Below are 22,892 nucleotides of genomic sequence, written 5' to 3' on the forward strand. Positions count from 1 at the left end.
AACCTAGGTCCCTGGGCTTCTGAGGCAGGTTTTTACTACCCTGGCCCCTGCAAGATTTTTAAAGTTTTATTTAGCAAGGCATTGTTGCATATCAGGGCTGTCAATCCATGTATAAAAGAGAATCAAGATCTTGTTCCTGGGCTCAGAGTCTTGGAGTGTAGTGATAACCATTATAATTCTAACAGACTCCAGCATGTGTTAAAATGCAGGTGTGAAGAACGTGCAATTGGATCCCGCCTGGGTTTCCTGTGGCTGTCATAACAAGTTAGCACAAAAACGGTGCCATTAGACTAGAATTGTTTGCCTCCCATCTCTGGCAGCTACCAGTTTGAAATCTGGGTTCCAGTAGAACTGTTACCTTCTGGGAGTCTTGACCAAGTTTGTTTTCTCTGCTGGTTAAGGAACTAAAAGGCAGGAAACTTGGGGGCAACAGGTAGCAGCAGAGAACTCTCACACCATGTACAGGAATAGACAAACGCAGCAGTTAAGACACACATGCAGCAGATTCCCAGGGAAGCAGAGGGGGTCGGGGTTGGGGGGCTTGGAAGCCAGAAAAGCCAGTCTCTTCGAAAGGGCTGGGTTTTTAAGGCTTCTGAAGAGGTGTTCTCTCCCGATTTGGGGTTGGTCAGTTTGAAGAGAGGTGGGTGGTTGGTTGTGTAATATGTCCTGATCTGAAGGCCTCGAACTTGCTGAGCTGTCCATCACGGAGTCTACTGATGGGAGAAAAGCACCTACACAGCCTGGGTTTTGGTTTTGGTTTTTACATAGATACTTTGGCTTTTTTTTTTTTTTTTTTTTTTTTTTTTTTTTTTAAGGTGCTAGGCTTTAATCTCAGGTCAGGAGGGTAAGGAGGAAGCTGGCCACCCAGGAAGTTCACCACCTTTATTACCTATCCATGGCTTCTCTCCCTATCTGTCTAACTCAGAGCTTCTCAGAGTCTTGTTCCTACTGGAGGCCTAAGGGGAAAAAAAAACTTTTTACCTCCTTCAGAGTCTGGTGGCTCCTTGAGTCCCTGGCTTATAGCCAAAATCCTGCCAATCTTGACCTTTGTCCCACCCACACCCCTCCTCCTTTGTAAGGACATCTGTCACTACTTTGGGGCCTTTGTCAGAGATCCAGGGTGATCTTATTTCCAGATCCTTCACTTAATTACACCTGCAAAGATCCTTTCCCCAAAGTAGTTCAACCATGGGGTCCTGGGGTTTGGATATGGGCATATTTGGTGGTGGTGGTGGGGGGTATCATTCAAACCACTACAGATTTCAAAGAAAGTGACTAATGGTACAGTGGCGATGACATGTGATTATTTTATATTACTCTGTAACAAGTGGGGAGAAACCTCAGTCAAAGAGCTGAGAAGTATAAAGACCTTAATTCAATCCCGAGAACCCATATCACACACACACACACACACACACACACACACACACACATACACACACACACACACACATATACATACACCAGGCATTTACTATTAGCTACAGGGAGTTGGAGACAGGAGGATCCCTGGGACCAGAAGGCTAGTCAGCCTAGCCTTCCTGATGAGCCTCTGGCCAGTGAGAAATCCTGTCTCAGAAAGCAAAGACAGCCTACCACAGTGGCCTGTGACTTTGATCCCAGTCCACAAGAGGCAGACAGGCAGAAGCAGCAGATCTCCAAGAGTTCAAGACCAGCCTGCTCTCTACATAGTGAGTTTCAGCCCAGCCAGGACTATATACAGAGGCCTTGCTTCAAAAAACACCCCCCTCCACAACTAAAACAACAAAACAAAAAGCAAACATGGGGGCGGTATCTCAGGAACAACACATGAACTTGACCCCCAGCCTCCACATACATGAACATCAAAATATAGAAAGATTTTAGAGCACCTAGGAAGGAGGGTGGCACTGTTACCCAGAGAGAAGGTTAGCCTGTCGGTATTTAAATGAGATCTGCCATAAACTTGGAAGGATCCTCTTTGCTGGATACAGAGTATGGGCAGAGGAAAGAGAGATGAAGTTCTGGTTTAAGGATAGTTCTTGGTTCCTGAAAGGAGGCAGAATAGCTCTGTGTGTGTGTGTGTGTGTGTGTGTGTGTGTGTGTGACAACTTGATATTAGATTTCTTTTTAATATTATATGTACGGGTATCTTGCCTGCATGAATGTCTCTGCTCCACTGGTGTGCCTGCTGCCCATAGAGGCCAGAAGAGGTCATAGAATCCCCTGGAACTGGAGTTACAGACAGTTGTGGGCAGCCGTGTAAGTGCTGGGAATCAAACCTGGGTCCTCTGGAAAAGCAGCCCGTTTTTTGTTTTGTTTTGAACCTCTGAGCAATCTCTCCTGTCTGGATATTTAGATTCTTGTCACCCTCAGGAAATGCTTGGGACAGCCCTTCTTTAGAGTCCCTGTCTGACTTGCCTCAGCTCTTAGGCTTGGCCTCGGGAGAGGTGGACTTTTAGGGTGGCCCTTTCTCTGCTCTCAGCCAGATCGGTTCTAGCCCCCTTTGCTGTTCTAGACTCCTCCTCTGCTCACCCTTTCTCCCAGAAGGCCTGTAGAGGCTTGTTAGTCTGCCCTTCTATGGAGGCCCTTCCCACGGGCCCTGGCTGGAGCACTTGGAAACGGTGACATTCCCACAGAGGCAGCGGGATGACTCAGCATTCACAGTGGCTCAAGCTCCTGGGCTTGTTTCTTCCTCTCTGAACTTTACTTCTCTGGTCTCCATTTGGGCTGCAGAACGGTCTTTGGTGTCTCTTTTGGCTCCTATGTCAGGGAGTCGCCAGCCTTCCTAGCTGTCAGTGAGAAGCCAGGTCTTAGACCTCAGACACACAGGGACAGGGAACCTGACCCGAAAAGCTTTGCCAGAGCCCTTCTCCACTCTGGGGTCTGCAGTACATTACCTCACCTCTCTGAGTAGGGTTTCCTTATCTATAAAACAGGGGCCTTAGCAGTACCACCATGTAGAGGGGAGAACATGTGTGCTGTCATATGTGCTCACTCATCCTCAGTGACTTACATGCTCACCCACGGTCTCTCACCCTCACACATGCTTTCTCACACTCACATGCTCACACAAGCCCTCATACACACACATTTACATGCTCTCTAACATGTCCACACACATTAACTCATATGCATGCTCACAGATACTCTTCTACTCACACATGAAAACACACGCTCGCTTTTCTCTCATTCTTCCACATCAGTGTGCCCATGTGTATCCACAGTGGCCCAAGAATCAACACAAAAGCAGAGGTGACAAGACAAAGAGCAGGACAGAGTGACAAGTGAGAACACATAGACCACAGGCTGGTGTGGCCAGGGAGAAATGGCGGTGGAACCAAGAGCTGTAAGTAAATGGACCCAGGGAGAGGACACAAGCTGACGGTGGCCTAGTCCAGTCTTGCACAGACCCCGGGGGCCAGAGTGGCCATCTAGCTGTGAGGTGGATGGGCTTCCACTGACATGTTCTGTGTAGGTTTGCCAGCCACCCCCCCATACCCTGTCATGGTCTAGCTATGTTGCCCAGGCTGGCCTCCATCTCCTGGGTTTAATCTTCCCTTCTGTGCCGGCCTCCATGAAGAGAGACCATGAGCTAACAAGCATGGCTTGCCAGCAGACTCGGTTCACATTTTCCTGTTTGCAGTGATCACATGTGGGGATTAGTCTGGCTGTGTTGGCTGCTTTTATGTCAACTTGACACAAACTAGAGTCATTTTGGAAGAGGGGACCTCAATGGAGAAAATGCTCCCACTCCCAGATTGGCCAGCGATTCATTTCTGTGATTGATTATTGATGTGGGTGCCCAGCTCAGTGTGGGTGGCTCCAACCCTGCACCAGTGGTCACGGGCAGTGTGAAAAGGCGGAAAGCATTGTTCCTCCACATCTGCATCAGCTGCTGCCTCCTGGCCCCTGCCCTGTTTGAGGTCCTGGACTGACTTCCCTCAGCAATAGAGTAAGCTAAAACTCCACCACCAGCTCCATTGCTTTTCCTCATAGTGTTTTATCACAGACTTTGCACCACAGAACACTAATGCACGGGAGGCAGAGAAGTCTTTAGATAGCCTGAAAGCCAGTGTAAAGCTCCTCTCCTCCAGGTAACCCCAGGGCTGCTGGCAGCTAAGTAGGGGTGTGAGCCCTGCAGAGGAGACCCTAGAGTCAGGCCCACTTCCTCCCTAACCGCTGCTCTGTTCTTGTCATCTCAACAAGTGCACTTGGCAGAATCCTGCTTGGGCGCTCTCAGTTCCTGCCCAGGTACCACAACTCATCCCCATGCAAGCCTGGAAGAACTAGGAATGACACCCTTTACCACACCAAGGGGCATGCACACACACACACACAGACCCTGAAACTCCTAGAGTCTGGAAGTGAATGGAAGACGACCCTCTGGTGACATCTGAAGTGTCACCAACAGGATGACATCTTTTACTTTCCCTTGCCCACAAACTCTAAAAGTTACTGTTTTCCTGGCACCCCAACCCCCTTCCCCCTGAAATGGCTTCTCTAATTAAACCACCTGGCAGGCTCTGGCTGCCTGCTTTCAAGGCCCTCCTGGTGCCTGGTCCCAGGGGGATTCATGATCTTCTCCCCTCCCTCCACCTCCTGCCCAAGGGATACCAGAGTTCTGCTCTGGCCTATTGTTTGCTGCATTCAGGAGCCACCAGGTCTCCTGGGGGGACGGGGCAAACTACTCTTGTTTATCCAATAACAATTAATTCTCAGTAATCATGCAGGTCCTGAACCAGACAAACAGAATTCAACAAAGACTACCCCATAGGGCTGAGACTCAGATGGTGTGGGGGTCAGGACTCCCTCCTGGCTCCAGCCCACACCCACAGTTTTGGTTTTCCTGTGGAGATGTGTGGAGACAAGTCACCTAGGCATTTAAAAGTCAGACTTACAGTCTTTGATGATGGAATTTAAACCTGTTTTTCAGATTCTGACCAGAACACAATGAACAGTTGAAAAATACAAGCCCACCTGGTCACTTGGCCTAGTCATTGTGGGAATAGAGCCCCGGGCCTCACATGCCCCATGTTAGATGAGGGCTCTATCTACCTCCCTCCTTGAGGGCAGTTATTGTTTTTTTCAGACAGCACCTCATGATGTCCATGCTGGCCTCAAACTTGATTTGTAGCTGAGGACAACTTTGGGCTTCAGATCCTCTGCCCCTCTAATGCTGGGATTACAGGTGTGTGCCACCCTACCTGGCTTATACCATGCTGGGAATTGAACCTAGAGCCTCATGAATGCCAAGTAAGCTCTCTACCCACTGAACTACATCTCCAGACCCAAGAGTGATTAGTCTTAAGTGTCCTTTGACCAGAATACCAGAGAAGAAAGCCAGGTGACTGTCTTGGGAACAGCCAGTGCCCTTATATATGGTGCCATCTCTTGCAGGGACTCAGCTGTTCACTCTGCTAGAATATCTCACTATGCTTATGCAGGGACCCGGGAGGCATTGTGGCTCACACAGGTGAGTTCTTCATGGGTGGGCTGGGCCAGTTAGCAGCTCCTCTGAGGAGGCCTCAGCTCCTCCTGCTGGGAATTTGGAGCAGGTTTGGGCTGTGCTGCAGGCTTTCCTGTTGTTAGGCATTGGCCATGGGGTTCTAGGTAACGTGCCTCTCAGGCCCGATCCGATCCCCCCTTCCCGACTTGACAGCCTTGTCTGATTGTAAAGTCACTGGCAACTGTGAATGGTGTACATCTGAGGGTCCGTCTTGTTGGTAGATGTGGTGCCTGGCAGAGATGGCAGTACCCAGAGGAGAAGGCCAGTTCTTATGGCTTACCTCACGTCCGCCTGGCTCTTAGAACATGCCAGGTAAACAGATTTCCATAGCAGTTGGTAAGGTGCACTGGAGGATTCTGGGAGAAAAATGAGTGGACAGCAAGGGAGAGGTCAGCAGAGTCTCTATATGGACCCCTCTCCCTTCCCAAAACTGGGTGGAGGGACTGGAGAGATAGTGCAGTGACAGCACTGGCTGCTCTTGCAGAGGACTCGGGTTTGGTTCCTAGCACCCATGTGGTGGCCCACGTCTGTCCCTAATTCCTGCCCAATGCCTTCTTTTGGCTTCTTTGAGCACTGGGCATGCACACAGTGAACATACATACACTGGGGCAGAATTCTCATACACAGAAAATATAAATAAATCTTTCAACAAAACAGGGTGGCAAGTGGGGGCTGGGACATAGGTAGTATTGGAAGGCCTATTGAAGAACTCAGGGCAGGATCCAGGCATGTGGCATGGCCTTGCCACATGAAGGACTAGTGAGGACCCCCAAGGGTTGGGGAGACTCGGAGTATCCTTGTGTCACAATCAATTCTGTGAGGTGTGGTAGTGTAACCTTTAATCACGGAATTTAGGAGGCAGGGGCAGGCAGATCCCTTAAGTTTGAGGCTGGCCTGGTTTATGAAATGAGTTCCAGGACAGCCAGGGCTACACGGAGAAATCGTCTCAAGAAACTAAACCAAATAACTAACTAAACAAACCCTAACATGGTTTAGACGAGCCTTTAAAATATTTTCTTTAAACATTTGTATGTTTTGGTTTTTTTTTGTTTGGTTGGTTTTTTTTTTGTTTTTTTTTTTTTTTTTGCTTGCCTATATGAGTGTGCAGTGTGTGTATGTGTATACACTTCTGGAGTGTTTGATGCTCTCAGCGGCCAGGAGAGGGTGCCAGATCTCCTAGAACTAAAGTTACACGGTGTGAACACTCAGTGTTGGTGCTGGAAACCAAACCTGGATCCTTTGCAAAACAAGCAAGTGCTCTTAACCACTGTAGTCACCAGGAACTGAACCTAGACCTTGAGCAAGGACTGTTCTCTACCACTGAGCAATAGCCCTGGCAGTTGAGGCATAGCTCAGCTAATGGTTTTCTTTTATGATGCAAGTCCAGGCTTCAGACCTGATGTGCAGCTATGGTGACCCTGAACTTTTGACTGCTAGGATCTCAGGGATTTAATACCTCTGCTCTGTAATTCTGGGATTCAACCCTGTGGACTGAATCCCAGGCATCGTGGATGCTGGATTCATAGCCCAGCAGCTATTTTCTCTTCTTTTTTCCTCTTTCTCTTCTTCTTTTCTTAAATCAATGCATTCCTTTGTTAAAAGTAAAAACCATATTCTTTAACATCATGTAACAAGTTAAAATACATTTCTGGACCTAAATCAACTTAAAATGCTGGGGCTGATGCTTTATTCCGATTACCCTCCTTCTATATTTGAAGTTCTTATGGTCTGCCTTTCTAATAAAAGGCGTGGGGAATGTGGGTTGAGGCACGTGGGAGGGGTGTGGGGAGGGTGCAGGGTGAGGGATGATTTTTTTTCAGACAACATGAGGGACACCCCTACACACAGCAATGGCAGACCCGTTCTCTGATGGATTCCCTGAGTGTTGTGAATGTATGCATGAAGTTCTAAACAGACACCTACCCATGAGTGACAAGGCATCCCTAGCCACCCCTGCACCCCCCCATGGCTGCTTTTCTTCCTTCATCTTCAGTTGTCCCCAAAACTGATCCATTAATGCTGAGGGCTGTCCTCAGTCCCCTGAGCACATTTTCTTCCAAAACGACTTTCACTCCTAACAAGGTGTTCTGTCAACATTGATACTACGGTTTAGGAGATTGATAGATTCAAAAGGAGCATTTGGGTCTTTAAGGAAGAATCCAAACACATTTCAATTGGTAGAATGTGCACTGGAGATCCTCGTGAAGCAAGGCCTCTTTCAGGTCCACGTGCCAGGTACCAACCAAGCTACTCCAGTCCTCTTTTGCCACCAGGTTCGGCTGCATATTCCCCTGAGGAAAGATCAAGCCCCACGCTTGACGTCTGGGCTGCCAGGGTGGGCGGAGACACTGAGACGAGGCGCGCCCACTCGGGGAGCGGTCCCCAAACCTCAGCCCAGGCCTCTCCTTTCCCCGGAAGGAAGCCAGGGTAGAAGGGCGGCTGGGGTGCCCCAGCACGCCTCACCTGCAAGGAGGGTGCGTCCGGGGCTTTGATCTTCCGTAACAGGGCCTGTCCCGGGCAAGGCGTGGATTCGCCTCGCTGCCACCTACTCGGCGTTTCCACGCAGTTGTCGCGGGGCGCTGGCAAGTAGGGGGTCACCGGGGACAGCGAGGGGCCCCTCCACCCTGCGCCCAGGAGGCGGCGACAAGGCGGGGAGGGGCCGCCCGCCTCCTGGGGCCTGCGGCGCGCGTGAATCAGTGTGCAGAGCGCGGCGCACGGACTCGGCTGGCTCGCCCTGCGTGCGGGGAGAGGATGCTGGCAGGCTGCCCCGGCCTGGGCCCGCCATCCGCAGCGTGCGCCGCCGCCGTCCTCTGCGCCCACGGATGCTGAACCGCAGCCCCGCTCCTCTCCCGGTCCGACCCGGGGCCTGACCACAAGGGGACCCGCGCACAGGCTCCGGGCGGAGGAGCTGGCGCGGCGGCACTGCGGGAAGCAGCCTTCAGCTCGCTGAAGCCCGCTTGGCCCGGCTCCGCAGCCCCGGTCCGGAGTGCACGGCTCCCGAGTTCCCGCACAGGTCAGCGCCAAACCAGAATCCTGGGCCGGGCTTCCACGAGGCTGCAGAGCCCGAGGTTGGGAAGGGTTTGGATTCTCCCAGGGGTGGGTGGGGGAAAAGGAAGTAAACATAAGGAAGATGAGGGAATCCCCAGGACCGCCCCGGCTCCTTCCAGGCACGTTTTATTTTCAGCTTGAGGGTACTGGGCCTGGAAGGAATTTAGGTTAAGAAGTCCGGGATAGACCCGGGCATGTGAGGGATGGAGAGATGGCTAGGCCCCTTCAGAAACCCGACGCAGGAAACCGGGTGTCTGGACTGGACTGAGTGTGTGTGGGCGTGCTTGGGAGGCTATGGTGTTGGAGGCTTGTATAGCATGGATCTGTATGAGGGGTAGGGTGGGTGGCAAGGAAAGAGGCGCTTCTACTTAGCCATGTCCTTTTAAGTTGCAGATGATCGGTGCCACCTGTGACCTGGGAACCCACTAAGCATTCCAGCTCCAGTCGGACGCCCTTCATTACCAACCAAGAGGAGCCTCCTGCCTTCCCCAGGTCTTAAGGAAGCCCTGGTGAAGTGGCTTGACCTGGACTTCTCCCTCCCTCGTTAGAAGCAAGCCACCAGCCAACATGCCGAGGAACCAGGGCTTCTCGGATCCCGAGTACTCGGCAGAGTACTCAGCCGAGTACTCGGTCAGCCTGCCCTCTGACCCCGACCGCGGGGTTGGCCGGACCCATGAAATTTCTGTGCGGAACTCAGGGTCCTGCCTGTGCCTGCCTCGCTTTATGCGGCTGACCTTCGTGCCTGAGTCCTTGGAGAACCTCTACCAGACCTATTTCAAAAGACAGCGCCATGAGACACTGCTGGTGCTGGTGGTCTTTGCGGCCCTCTTCGACTGCTATGTGGTAGTGATGTGCGCGGTGGTCTTCTCCAGCGACAAGCTGGCGCCCCTCATGGTGGCAGGTGTCGGTCTAGTGTTGGACATTATCCTCTTTGTGCTCTGCAAAAAGGGGCTGCTCCCGGACCGAGTGAGCCGCAAAGTGGTACCCTACCTGCTGTGGCTGCTGATCACAGCCCAGATCTTCTCCTACCTGGGCCTGAACTTTTCACGCGCCCACGCAGCCAGTGACACCGTGGGTTGGCAGGCCTTCTTTGTCTTCTCCTTCTTCATAACGCTGCCACTCAGCCTCAGCCCCATCGTGATCATCTCTGTGGTCTCCTGTGTTGTGCACACCCTTGTCTTGGGGGTCACTGTGGCCCAGCAGCAGCAAGATGAGCTAGAAGGGATGCAGCTGCTGAGGGAGGTGAGTCCCATTCTCTTCCCTATCCATTTCGTGCCTTTTCTTCCAGGTCTCACCCAGGTGGGATTGCTTTTAATGCCAGGAGTCTAACATGTCCTGAGTGGCCTTGGGGTCCCAGTCCAGAAGGACCTCCTATCAGCCCTTGGGAGTGTACACCCCCCACCATGTCATATGGTGCTAATCCTAGAGAAAGGAAACAAAACATTGGGCCTCAGGGCCACTCAGCCACCTGTGCCTAGTTGGAGTAGGTGACAGCACCTTAGAGTCTTGGTGTAGAAATCTTGTCCAGCCATTCCACCAATGACCCAGGTCAAGAGACTGCTTGTGGCAAATTTTGATCACTAGCTGTCTTTGCTTAACTCCAGATGGTATTTGACTTGGGGGAGCTCAGTGCTCTCAGTCAAATGGGGATCCTGTCTGCTCTGAATCCAGAAATGGCTGTTAACAAGATCTGAAGGAACGGGATTGAAAGCTTGTTAGGTGATGTGAAGAGCTGTAAGGAGGGAAGACATGATTATCAGATGCCCTGCTTCTTCCTTAGAGCTCAGAGTTTCACCAGCAGATAGGTGATGTAAGGGAGGGTGGTCTCCCATAGATGGCGGGAAGTGGGGATGCACTGGGACAGTTGTCATAGCCATTGGGGTGTGGAGTGTGGTGCTGCGTCCTAGTGGGCTAGTTCTACTGAAGTGATGGAAAATTGAGATTCAGCTTTACTAATTTGTGTTCCCACCAAGTGCTAGCCAGGCTGTGATTCTGGCCTGAGTTTATCTGGTCATCCCATGAAGGGCTCCCCAGAGTCATGAGTCAATGCATTCTGTGTCTTACCGCAGGCTCCGGTTTTCCATGTATGACCGGAGAGCTGGGAAGTGGCCAGGGACGGCCATCAGGTTTCTTCCGTCCACTTCCAGAATTCTTTTCCCCACATCTCACTGTGGCTTCTGTCTTACCAAAGCCTTTGTCATTGTCTGCTTGGGACTGGGGCATAGCCTACAAGTGAACTTTGCGGGGCCTTTCCATTGTCTCCCAGCTGTTTAGGGGGAAGCGTGGCTTCTGCTGGGTTTTTAACTTTTTCCCTAGGTCTTGGTACAATGTTCTTTCTGTTTTCCCATTCTGAGTCAGGTAGGAACCTATTCCACAGGGTTTTTTTGTTTGTTTGTTTTTTTGTTTTAAACATTGATTTCTTATTTTGAAGCAGGGTTTCATGTGGCCCCAAATGGCCTTGCTGTAGTGGAGGATGACTTTGAACACCTGATCCTTCTTGCTTCTACCTGCCATGTGTTAGGGTTACAGATGTGGGCTACCTTGCTTGGTTAAATTTCACAGAAGTTTTCTGTATGGCTCAGCACCAAGCTAGAGTCGGTGGGGTTATAGGCATGTCACCATTTTTTGTTTTTGTTTCTCTGTGTAGCTCTGGCTGTCCTTGAACTCACATAGCTTCACTGCCGCTGCTCCCGAGAGCTGGGATTAGTGTGCACCAGCACTGCCTAGCTTCTGTTTTTGTTTTTTTGTTTTTCTGGGTGCTGGGTGCTCTCCTGTGAACGTCTGTTGTTGCTGCCCTGGATTCCTGGGTTGGTGGCTTTAGCTTCTGGACAGTTTTCTGGGGAAGGATTTTACAGTCATTGGGGCTTGGTCAGGACAGGTAGGTCTGGCAGCATGTGGGGCTTGAAGACATATTCTGAACCCTTACCTTCCAACAACCAAGTACTCCTTCCTTTTTCTTCTTGCCAGGATCCCTGGCCTTGAGTACATCTCCCCAGTGTGTTGTTTATTGAGGAGCAAATCAGAAACAAGTCAGAGAACAGAGTTACAGAGCCTCCCTCCCCCCTTCTGACCACACCTGGAGCTGTTTGTTGTCAAGAGACTTTTGGGGTACAGAAAGAATCTTCTAGTGAAATTGAGCAGTCCTTCCCTTCGTCTAGGCCTGCCCAGAGTGCTGAGATGGGGCAGAGGGGGGCCTTGTCATGGTAGAGATTATAGGTTTAGTGGGGAGCCAACATGACCGACTGTAATGTATCCCCAGAGGGTCACCAAACTAGTGACCAGATTATAGGGGGAGCTGTCTCCTGGTTGTGGTCCAGGAAGGTTTGCCTGCAGGCTATTTGGTTGATGGAGGGACCTGATTCTTCATTCAGCCCTGTGTGGTGTGGGGTAAGGCTGGTGTGGTACCAGCCTAAAGAGGTGATGGTCTAGGGGCCAGGATCAACAGGGTATACCTAAGTTCATTTAGACGGTAGCCACTGCCAGTCCATGGAAACTGGCCAGCACTGAGCCATGTCTGGTATATTCCACTCTTCTGCCACATTTTCTGTTTATGCCTTCTCAGCAAGGGCCTGGGATAGCATGTAGCCCAGAGCCCCCAGGTCATAGGGAAGGAATCACAGAGAAGCAGCTGTTGGTCACTGGCCGAAGAAATGAGAGTTCAGGTGTGCTGACTCATTGACCAGGGCCCCCGCATGGCGGTGGGAATCTGTCTCCTTAGCCTGAGAACCAGTAAGTGGCTTCTCTTTCTTGTCTACTGGGGACACTCTCTCTGCCTGTTCATGGCCATCACCCACATCTCAGTAGAAGGCATAGCTTGTGAGTCTCTGGGTCTCTTTCATCAAGTAGATGGAAACACTTATCTCACTTGAGGCCCCTTGCTCTGAGGGTTGTGTTGATACTTCAGGCCCCTGTCACTCTGGGCCTCATCTTCTCCACTCAGCAAGAAACTTAAATTGGAGGCTGTTCTAGGTAAAGGATCCAGACATGATATAGCCACAGGGTGGGTCCCTACAGATCAGTTTTGAACTAGAGATTACTGGTCTTAAAAGAGACCAGGACTGCAAAGAAATAAGAGCCCTAATTGGAAATAAGAAAAAAATGTAAAAGTAGTAACTTAAGAATAAAATATAGGCTGGAGAGATGGCTCAGCGGTTAAGAGCACTGACTGCTCTTCCACAGGTCCTGAGTTCAATTCCCAGCAACCACATGGTGGCTCACAACCATCTGTAATGAGATCTGATGCCCTCTTCTGGTGTGTCTGAAGACAGCAACAGTGTACTCATATATGTAAAGTAAATAAATACTTAAAAAAATTAAAAATAATAAAAATATTAAAGGCTGGGAGTAAAATTCAGTAGTAAAGTGCTTGCCGAGCGTGCTCTGGGCTCTCTTAAATTGAATCCCCAGCTCTGCAATAAAAATAATATATAAATACATGTTTATAAAATAAAAGTGTAATAAGAGTTTCACATCCCAGGGGAACATGATCTTGATATGAAATCATGCCTAGAATTTGGCTTTGGGGATAGACGGGAAAGGGGGGCCACCTAAGGTTAAATCAGAGATAGGAAGCTGGAGACCAGGCTTTCACAGTACATGTTCCAGAAGTTTCTGAGTCACTTGTTTGGGACCAAAGTGACTTTTCTTTCTTTTTTATTTTTAGCGATGTTTATTTTTATTTTCTGTGCATTGGTGTTTTGCGTGCAAATGTGTCTGTATGAGAGCGCCGGGTCTCCTGGAGCTAGAGCTTGTGAGCTGACATGTAGGTGCTGGGAATTGAACCCAGGGCCTCTGGAAGAGCTTAACCACGGAGCTGTCTCTCTAATCCCAAAGTGTGACTTTTCCAAAGGTGCCTAGTTTCCCAGGTCTTCCCTCACTTATGGCTTTAGTTCATTTCATCTCTGAGTACTGTAGAAACCAAGGTCTATCGTGCTGTGTTGCTGCGGGGGCAGGTACCAAGCACCCATCTCCCTTGGGTGTGAAGAAAAGTGTCATTCTTTCACCTGGTACTTGCTTCTCCAGTCTGTGGGATGGGCACTTCCTCAAGAATGAGAGGGCAGGGGAGTGAGGGCCAGGTCTCCATCAGACAAACTCCCAGAAATTTCCTCAGACCCCACCTGGGCCCAGCTTTCTTCTCCAATTCCTGCCCGTGTGTTTCTTCCTTGCTTTTTGGCTCTGGCCAGGTCTCTTTCTTGGGTCTTGGAGGTAGGCTCAGCTTCACAGGGGACGCCTGTAGTTCTGGTTGAGTTTTGGGGTTTTGGTCACCTCTGTGAGTAGTATCAAGAAAGCATTTCCGGTGCCAGTTTCCCACAGGCCTCACACACCCATGTCTGTACTAGGCTCTGTAAGGGGAGGACCAAAGGTAGCCCCGAGGTTTGTGGCAACCTGACATCTTGTCCTTGGGCCAGCGAGTGGGGTTCTAGCGAGGAGACCAGGTGGTGTTGGGGCTTTGTAGCTCGGTAATGAGAGGATATTATTACTGAGTCACAAATAGAGCCCCACAGCCTTTGGGGCAGATAGGATCAGCCATGGGATTCTCAGGCTGTGATGAGGGAGCCTAGGCCTAGGGCTGCTTGGGGAGGAGGGATGAGTCGGGAGGCTGCAGGCTTCCTTATCTAGGTTCTGACATCCATGCCTCTCATAGCACAGCCTGTTCCTGACTGTCTTAACTACTCTTGGGATGAGCTGAGGGAGCCGAGTAGGCAGGACCCAGAGCAGTAGCTGGTGGTTGGGATGAAGGGAGCGAGGCAGGGTAGAGGGTGGAAGACAGCCAATATGGCGGTGAGTACTCCTCTGACCCATAACTGCTTCAGAGACCCTTTTACATACTCATAGGCTTCTGCTGTGTGTCATTAAGAAATGAGTCTGTGGTGAATGAGGGCCTAGGAATCCTCGATGAATAGTTGTGATGATGAATAGATGAATGCTGTGAAGTCAGAAAGACTGACTTCACAGCAGGAAGCCTATTTGGGAATGAGTGGCTTGCTGAGGCCTTTATTTGCAAGGTGAGCCATGGATGTGATCCTTCCATACTTAAAAATGAGACAGCAAATTATTCACTTAGGGAGAGTTTGGCTCTGGGGGTCCTGGAGCATTTGAGCAAAGATGTGAGAGAGGATAGGCCTCCGAAGGCCGTCCTGTCCACAGCTGGAGCCAGACTTGTGTCACACATATCTCCTTGTGTTCTAGAAGTGACTAGCTCCATCTCAAGGATGAGGGCCTACAAAGGTCAGGGGAGGCAGGTAGGGCTGTGTGGATTGTTGGAGAGTCACCTGTAAGTGGAATAGTTTTGGAACCAGGCATCTGGGCCTCCTGCCTGCCATTTCGATCACCCAAATGTCTTTGTTGAACTTTGTCAAAGAACAGTGTCTGAGAGATGGGCGGCCCCGTAATAGGAAGCATTCCCCTCTGCTCCTGGGAAGTGGGCACAGAGCTAGAAGCCTGTAACAGGAAGTGAAGAGGGATTGGGGAGCAAGGCAGTGTGGGTCTGGGCCCAGGCCGGATGTGGGAGAGGTGCTTGAGACAGATGGTGGGGTCCACTCAAGCCAGGCTCGGCCACTGTCCCAGAAAGTGTCAGTTATTCCTCTTTGAAGAGCTTGCTGAGAAGATGGAAATGAGGAGCTGTAGGGCTGTGGAATCCAACTGCGTGGCTTGGCTGAAGGATGCTGAATCCTGAGTCCCTTTTCCCTGCTCACATTTCTCTGTGCCCCCCCCCATCTGACCCTTATCTCTGTGTAAACAGAGCTTTCCTGGTGTGTCACAGGCAACGTAGGGCCCACCTTTCACACACATTATTCCATTGACATTTTCTGGTTCTTGTTGGCGTTCCCATGTTTGTGATTTTTTTTTTTAAGATCACCATTTTGAAGACAGCCAGGTTGTTGTTGGTTTTGTTTTCTTTTTTAACAAGAAACTGAAGCTCAGGGCTGGGCCGACTGTGGGGACTAAGGCTGCTTTGTATGAACACATGCGTGCACATATGCACACTTGTACCCATGCTCTCTCTCCATGAGAATTGTTAGGATTCTAAACTTCTTATTCTTCAGTCTCCTATCCAAGTACTAAGCCAGGCCTGACCCTGCTTAGCTTGAGAGAGAGAGAGAGAGAGAGAGAGAGAGAGAGAGAGAGAGATTGGGTGACCACAGGACTTTGCAGTTTGTGTGTGACAACAGATCTCACACAGGTGGTTCAGCCTAGAATAACCACTCAGCCATTTCCCACCTGTCCCCTCACCAGACCATGTATTCCTAGTCACAATAGAGATGTGCATACTTTGACAGCACTCATGGTGAGACCCTGCCTATGTGTGCAAGATGGCTGTGTGACTGAAATAGATGAATAGCCTAAGCTTGTCTCAGTGCAGAGCCATCAGGAGAGCAACAGCCTTCAGCCCTGGCCATTCATGTCCATAAGTGACCCTGCTAGCCAGACTACCTCATTCCCTCCCTGCGATATAAAGACATTGGAAACATTTGATTCCTCAGAAATAAACATGTTTAGACAAATAGTTCACTTTGGGTTTTCTAAGACCTTCACGAATGTGGGATGGCCCTCCTCTACACAGCCTGCCTGAAGACAGGGTGTCGCAGTCACCCATTGTGGTCCAGCATCCAAAAGCTTTGGGGCTTCAGTGAATAAGAGTTTGCTGTTTCTCTCTGTCCTCAGTGTTGGCTCTATTCCCTTGATGGCAGTTTTTCTGATGTATCTGGCTCTGTCCGGGGCCACTTTTTCTGGCTGCTGGGCCTGTTTCATTCAGTAGTCTGTGTTTGGCTGATGACTCTCCTGGCAGGTTCTCAGGATGCTTTGCTCTGTGTCTGGAATCTCCAGATCTTTGTAGTGTTTCCGTGTGGCTCCTGGGGCTCCCCAAATGACAGCACGTGATCTCTGGGGGAAAGTGGATGCTCCCAGGTTTTAATGACTGTAGTCTCAGTAATCTTGGTCAAAGCAATATAAGATTGACTCAGGTGCAAAAGGAAATTGATTTTACTCCTTGATTTGAGCGTGACATAGTAGTACAAGGCTGGGTTGTAGTCAGAGTGGCTGTCATCCAAGGCGGTCCCAAACTAGACATGAAATCTGCTAGGGAGAAGAGACTCCGTTTTATTTTATTTATTTTATATTTAATTATTTTGTTAATTATTATCACTGTGCATATGCATGTGCAGGATGTGTGGTATGTGTGAGTGTGGGCACATGTGTACATTCCATGGTATGCGTGTGAAAGTCAGCCTTTGGAAGGTGGTTCTCTCTGCTGTGTATTTTGGGGATTGAACTCAGGTCTTCTAGTTTGAGTAGCAAACAGTTTCGCTTGCTGAGCCATTTTGCCTGCTCGAGACTCAGTTTTGAAGCTGTGAGTCAGTGGCCATGGGATACTTGAGACATTAGACTGTGGTCCAGAATAGGACCACGTTCTTCATTAAGCTCTTGAGTCTCAGCCAGGAGTGATGGTACGTACCTGTGATCTTGGATCTTGTAGACTGAGCTGGAGGGTTTCAAGTTTGAGGTCAGCCTGGGCATCACAGTGAGACTGTCTCAACACCTTCCCACTAAGAGTCTCTGTGAAATCCTCTGTGTAGTTGCTTAGGTTTTTAAAAAGTTTAAGAAACCGCTTTAAGGCCAGGCAGTGGTGGCACACGCCTTTCATCCCAGCACTTAGGAGGCAGAGGCAGGCAGATCTCTGTGAGTTCAAGGCCAGCCTGGACTACAGATTGAGTTCCAGGACAGCTAGGGCTCTGCAGAAACCTTGTCTCAAAAAACCAAAAGAGAAAAAAGCAAACTACTTAGGAAACTATTTTACACTTTTTAAACTATTTACTGAGACTTTGAGGAAATATTCTTGTGTTGGCTTGAGAGTGATTTTATTTATTTATTTATTTATTTATTTAGAGACAGGGTTTTCTGTGTAGCCCTGGATGTTTTAGAACTTGCTCTCAAGAGCGGGCTGGCCTCAAACTCAGAGATCTGCCTGCCTCTGGCCTCTGAGTGCTGAGATTAAAGGCATGCCCCCACTACCTTCTAGCAAGAGTGATTTTTTAAAGAAGATTTATTTCTTTATTTTATGTATGTAAGTACACTGTAGCTGTCTTCAGACACACCAGAAGAGGGATCAGATCCCATTACAGATAATTATGAGCCACCATGTGGTTGCTGGGAATTGAACTCAGGACCTCTGGAAGAACAGTCAGTGCTCTTAACCACTGAGCCATCTCTCCAGCCTCAAGATTTCTTTATTTTTATTTTATGCATCTGAGTGTTTTATTGCTCACATGCGTGCCTGGTGGTCAGAAGAGGGTGTAAGACATCTTAGAACAGGTGTAATATAGGTGGTTTCCAGCCACACTTGGGTGCTGAAAACCAAACTCTGGTCCTCCGAGAGTAACAAATGCCACCTCTCAGCCTCCAGGATTTCTTTTAACTCTTTTACATATCTGTGCTGCTTGCCCCTAAATACCTTTCCTGGCCCAAGGGAGAAGCAGCAGCATAGGAGGGATTTTAGGAGCCTAGGAATGAGTGAGTCATTGACGTTTCACTGGCCCACTTCTCATCTGGTCCTCAGGCACCAGAGATTTGCATAAGATCTCAGAAGACCCACTGAGCAGAGCAGTAGTCGGCTCCCCCCTCCTTTGCTCTTCCTATCTGGGGAGAAATTTCCATTCCTTTCACTGCTTAACAAATACTTTGCTATGGAGCTGGAGGAATGGCTGAGTGGTACAGCACCCACCTGCACTGCTATTCCTAAGGACCTGGGTTGGATCCCAGCCCCTACACCTCAGCTAACAACTGCCTGTAAGTCCAGTTCCAGGGGACTGGATCCCTTCTTCTGAACTACTCAGGTGAGCGTGTGCTGCACATATATACATGCTGGCAAAACCATCATACACATAAAATAAATGATTTAAAACCGTGTAAGTCATCTGACTCTCTCCACATATGATCCTCAGCTCTAATTCGTCCAGGGTTCTCCATAAAAGAAAACAAGGTCTCACCTTAAGGATTCCCTTTTATTTTGGGCTAGAGAGATGGCTCAGTGGTTAAGAGCACTGGCTGCTTTTCCAGAGGTCCTGAGTTCAAATCTCAGCAACCACATGGTTGCTCACAACCATCTGTCATGGGGTCTGATGCCTCTTCTGGTGTGTCTGAAGACAGCTCATATACATTAAATAGATAAATCTTGCCAGAGCAGCAAACATTGTTCAGGGTGGGATGAGTACAGTGATTAATGGCAGTGGGAGGACTTTAGTCTCTCCATCTTTCTGTCTCTCTTTTCTGTCTTTTTCTGTTTGTTTCACTGAGCTGCAGCCTCAGCCCTGTTTTGTTTGTTTGGTTTGGGTGTTTTTTGTTTGTTTGTTTGTTTTCTAGTACAGGGTCTCACTATGTAGCCTTGGCGACTCTGTAGACCAGGCTAGCTCTTCCTCCAGTGCTGAGTTTTAATGTGCCTATCACCCCTGCTGGGCTAGCTGAGAATAGCTTTGCACTTCTCTTCCTGCTTCCACCTCCCAAGTGTTGTGAGCCCTGGCCTGGGCCACTGTGTCTGGTTTACATGGTTCTGAGGCTTCAGCCATGGGAGGCAAAAGCTTTACCAACCAAGCTACACCCCCAGCTAAGCTACATCACTCATATGATGATGGAATTGTACCAAAGAAATTCAAGCAAGGGACAGACAGGATCAGGTTTGCATGCGTATGGTAGACTCAAGGACATTCAAGGCAGCATAGGAACCTGTTGGAGTAGCCTAAGGAGGGTGCCTCTAAGCCACCTACTAAGATAAAAGCAGGGAGGGATGGAGCAGATGAGCTTTGTGTGATGTGCCGGTGAGCCATCCATCCAGATCAGTCCTGTATATACATCTCGTACACATACCGCATACGAGTCCTTGAGATCTGGAGCTTAGTAGAGACCTTCAGACATGGAGAGCTGCAATCACCCACTATTTAAGGAGACCTTAAAAGGGTGAGGAGCTGCTCAGGGAGAGAGGGTAGACTCGGGAGAAAGAGAGCTTAAGATGAAGTGCTGGGAAGCAGCCATTGTGTAGTATCCTCGGTGACAAACTGTCCATGACCCGTCTCTATGCCTGCTGGGGGCCTGCAGGACACAGGTGGCCTGTGACAACATTTTGGTCTGATAGCATTTTGTACCCTGGTGGAGGCAGGGGCCAATGTATATATATATACCTTATAAACTACAGAGCCTTACATGGATACCTGCTCCCCCCCACTTCTTTCCTTCTCTTCCCTTTTTTCTTGATCTTAGCTCAAGCTGGTTTCCAACTCATCAGCCTCCTGCCTCCAACACTTGAGGGCTGAGATTACAGGCTTCTGTCATCACTCCTGGCTAAAGTATTTCTCTGTTCTGTCTGGTTCTGACAGTCACCTTTCACCTTTGACCTATAAATGAATCAGTCCAAGTTTATTCATTCTTTTTCCAATCACTATTTCTCCTCCAGACAAATTATCAAAAGTGTTTTGAGCTATAATCCTCTGTATAATGCAGCAGAATATGACCAAAGAGCCTGTGTTTATTTATTGATTTCTATTAATCGTCCCTATCTTTTCCTTTATGATTGTCATTTATATATTCTAACTGCAACCTGTTGCTTCTCTCCTGTCCCCTCCTGGCCCTTTTCTGTCTTGATGCCTTTTTTCCACTTGGATCATGGTTTTAGCTTTCTTTTCTTTTCTCTTCGTGGTTCCCGAGGAAGACACTTTAATTAGAAATGGCTTCTTCTCATTCTCAACACTTCCTGTAAACAGAGAAGTTAAGGGACACCTTTGAGGAGGACCCACCCTCTTCCTCTTTACCTCTGTAGATTGGACTTGAACATCGATGTTTCTGTTTGTGGTTTGTTGTTGACACTTCTCTTCAAGATCAGCTCTCAAGATACATAGCCGAACCAGATTGTGCGGTGCCTGTGGCAGCCACCATTAGCTCTGGCATGTCCTTCAGGCCTGACTTTTACCCATGAGGGCCATGCCAAGTTCTTACGTGACTGGCAGACTGGCTTGGTAACTTTTAGTCTTTTTTCCATTCCTATAACAAACACTCAAGATCTGGTAATTTATAAAGAACAGTGGTATTAATAGCTCATGAGTCTAGAGACTGGGAAGTTTAAGAACATGGCATCTAGTCAACTTCTGGTGAGGACCTTATGTGGCTTCAACTACTGCCAGAAAGCTAGGACTGGGGAGGAAAAATAACCCAAGTTTACCATAATCTGCTCTTGAGAGAACCAGCCCAGCCATATAAGACAGACATTGATTTCTTAAGGACCTGGATACCTCTTTAAGGCCATATTATATTATTTAGGTTTCTACTGCTTTGGTAAACACCACAATTAAAAGCTGTCTGGGGAGGAAAGAGTTCATTTCTCCTTGAAGATTACAGTTCATCACTGAGGGACTTCAGGGAAGGAGCCTGAAGGCAAGAAAAGGCCACAAGGGAAGGCTGCTTACTGGCTTGGGCTCCATGTCTTACTCAGCTGGTTTTCTTATACAAACCAGGAGCACCTGCCCAGCACTGGCACCACCCACAGGTATGCTAGTACCTCATCCATCAATCATGAATCCAGAAAGTGCTATAGGCCAGTCTGATGGAGGTATTTTCTCAATTGAAGTTCCCTCTTCCCTAATGACCCTGGCTTATATAAACAAAAACAAACAAATGAAAACAACCCCCCTACTTTTTCCACAAAAATATTTGGAATCATATATCAACATGAGTTCTGAAGGAATAAAACTGTATTTAAAATATAGCACCTACAAACCTGGTCATGGTAGGGGACCTTCTTCGAAGGCAATAGTGTGGAGGCAGGCTTAATACCTTAATAGTGTGTGTCCCTATCTGCTCTGCAAGTCTTTCCAAATCCCCAACTATGGTATTGGATCTTCATTCCCTGTTTAAGAAATATCCACATGTTATTTTTCTGCATACCTTGTCTATTTTGTTTTATTTGAGACCAGGTCTCCTGTAGCCCAGGTTGACACTTAGCGGAGGATGACATTGAATTCATGATCCCCCTTTCCCCATTTCCCAAGCACTGAGATTACAGATTTTTAACCTTGTACATATAACTTTTATTCTCCTGTATAATCTTGGAGGCTCACTGCCTCTGTCTGCTAACCTAGCCTAGTCCTGGAAGCGTCTAGCCTCCGTACAATCTAATCTAGGCCTAGAATGTTTTCACCCTCTGAGACTTACTGCTGAATAAGCTCACCAGTTCCTTTTTAACTGTAGCTGCTGGTTCAAAGCCGTTCTGGCTCAAACTCCTCTCCAAGCTGACTGATTCAATCTGGCTTCTCTCTTTCTTTTGGTTGTTCCTGAATTGCTCTGCTTGGCCTCCTGCTAACTTTGGCAGTCTAATCTTCTGGCTACTTATTCTCCGGCTCATTCTGTCCTCACCTGTGTTTAGCTTGTTCTTTCTTTCTCTGCAGCCTGTCTCTATAACTGTAAAACTGTCTCCTCCTCTTCTCTCTCTGCACTGCCCTCTTAAGTAGTTTCCCCCTTTCTCTCTCTCTCCATGTGAGAGTTGGGCATTTCCTAGTCTGTCAATTCTTTCTCTGATTTGAGACTTTGCCACTCAATTAGACTTCACTTCAAACAAGGTGCATCCTTCTACAAAGTAATTTTACCTTCATTGTTTGGGATTAAAGGTGAGAACTAAGGGTGTGTCTGTATTCCAGCCAGCAGGATTAAAATTGTATGCTAAGGGCTGAGCCACACCCCAACTAGAAAAAGGTTGGTTGTTTTTTTTTCCCTCAGTACATAACACAGTCTCAGGGTTCACAGTGTGATCAAATATCCTGCAGTAATACCTGGCTCCGAATGGCCTTTGAGTTCATGATTCCAGCATCCATATAATAGGCTGTGGGGAGGGGAACTCCAGATGGCTGGGGTCTTGTTGGCTTCCAGCCTAGTTCTAGGTTTCAGTTAGAGACGCCACATCACGGGAATAGGTGGCTTATGACAGAGTAGGCTGGGGTCCTCTGGCCTCTGTGAGCACAGGTGTGTGTGTGTGCATATACACATGTGCATTTACCACACACAAAAGCATAAACAAAAGAATAGCAACAATATCTAACACCCTCAGAATGGGCACCTTTACAGTTATTGAGCACTTCCCAATAGTAATTAAGAAAAATCAAACTCTAGTTGGAGTAATTGTGGTTTTGTTGACTAGGAATGGCTTCCGGTGACTGCCTCTAACAATCAGCGCAGGCGTGAGCATAGGAAGCAAAAGGCAGCACTTTGGAGGCAGCTACCAGTTTGGTTGTTTTCTTTTTTTTCCAGAAAAAGGAGGCTCTTGCAAAGCCATCCAGGAGGACAAAGGACAGTGTGTTTCAGATGCTGACCCCCTGCTATG

General features: G+C 48.7%; 1 protein-coding gene across 2 annotated transcripts in view; it reads left to right on the plus strand.

Moving 5' to 3' along the window:
- Positions 1-7,918: 7,918 nt before the first annotated feature.
- Positions 7,919-22,892, plus strand: part of ADCY3 (adenylate cyclase 3) — a 77,635-nt gene continuing 62,661 nt past the window's right edge. For both annotated transcript variants that reach the window (XM_080919021.1, XM_080919022.1), the window contains exons 1-2: positions 7,919-8,501; positions 8,924-9,778. In XM_080919021.1, the coding sequence (XP_080775147.1) occupies positions 9,104-9,778 (675 nt within the window). In that variant the 5' untranslated portion in view covers positions 7,919-8,501; positions 8,924-9,103. The remainder of the gene's footprint in view (positions 8,502-8,923; positions 9,779-22,892) is intronic.

Source organism: Micromys minutus, assembly GCF_963924665.1.
Source record: "Micromys minutus genome assembly, chromosome: 1".
NCBI classification, from domain to species: domain Eukaryota; kingdom Metazoa; phylum Chordata; class Mammalia; order Rodentia; family Muridae; genus Micromys; species Micromys minutus.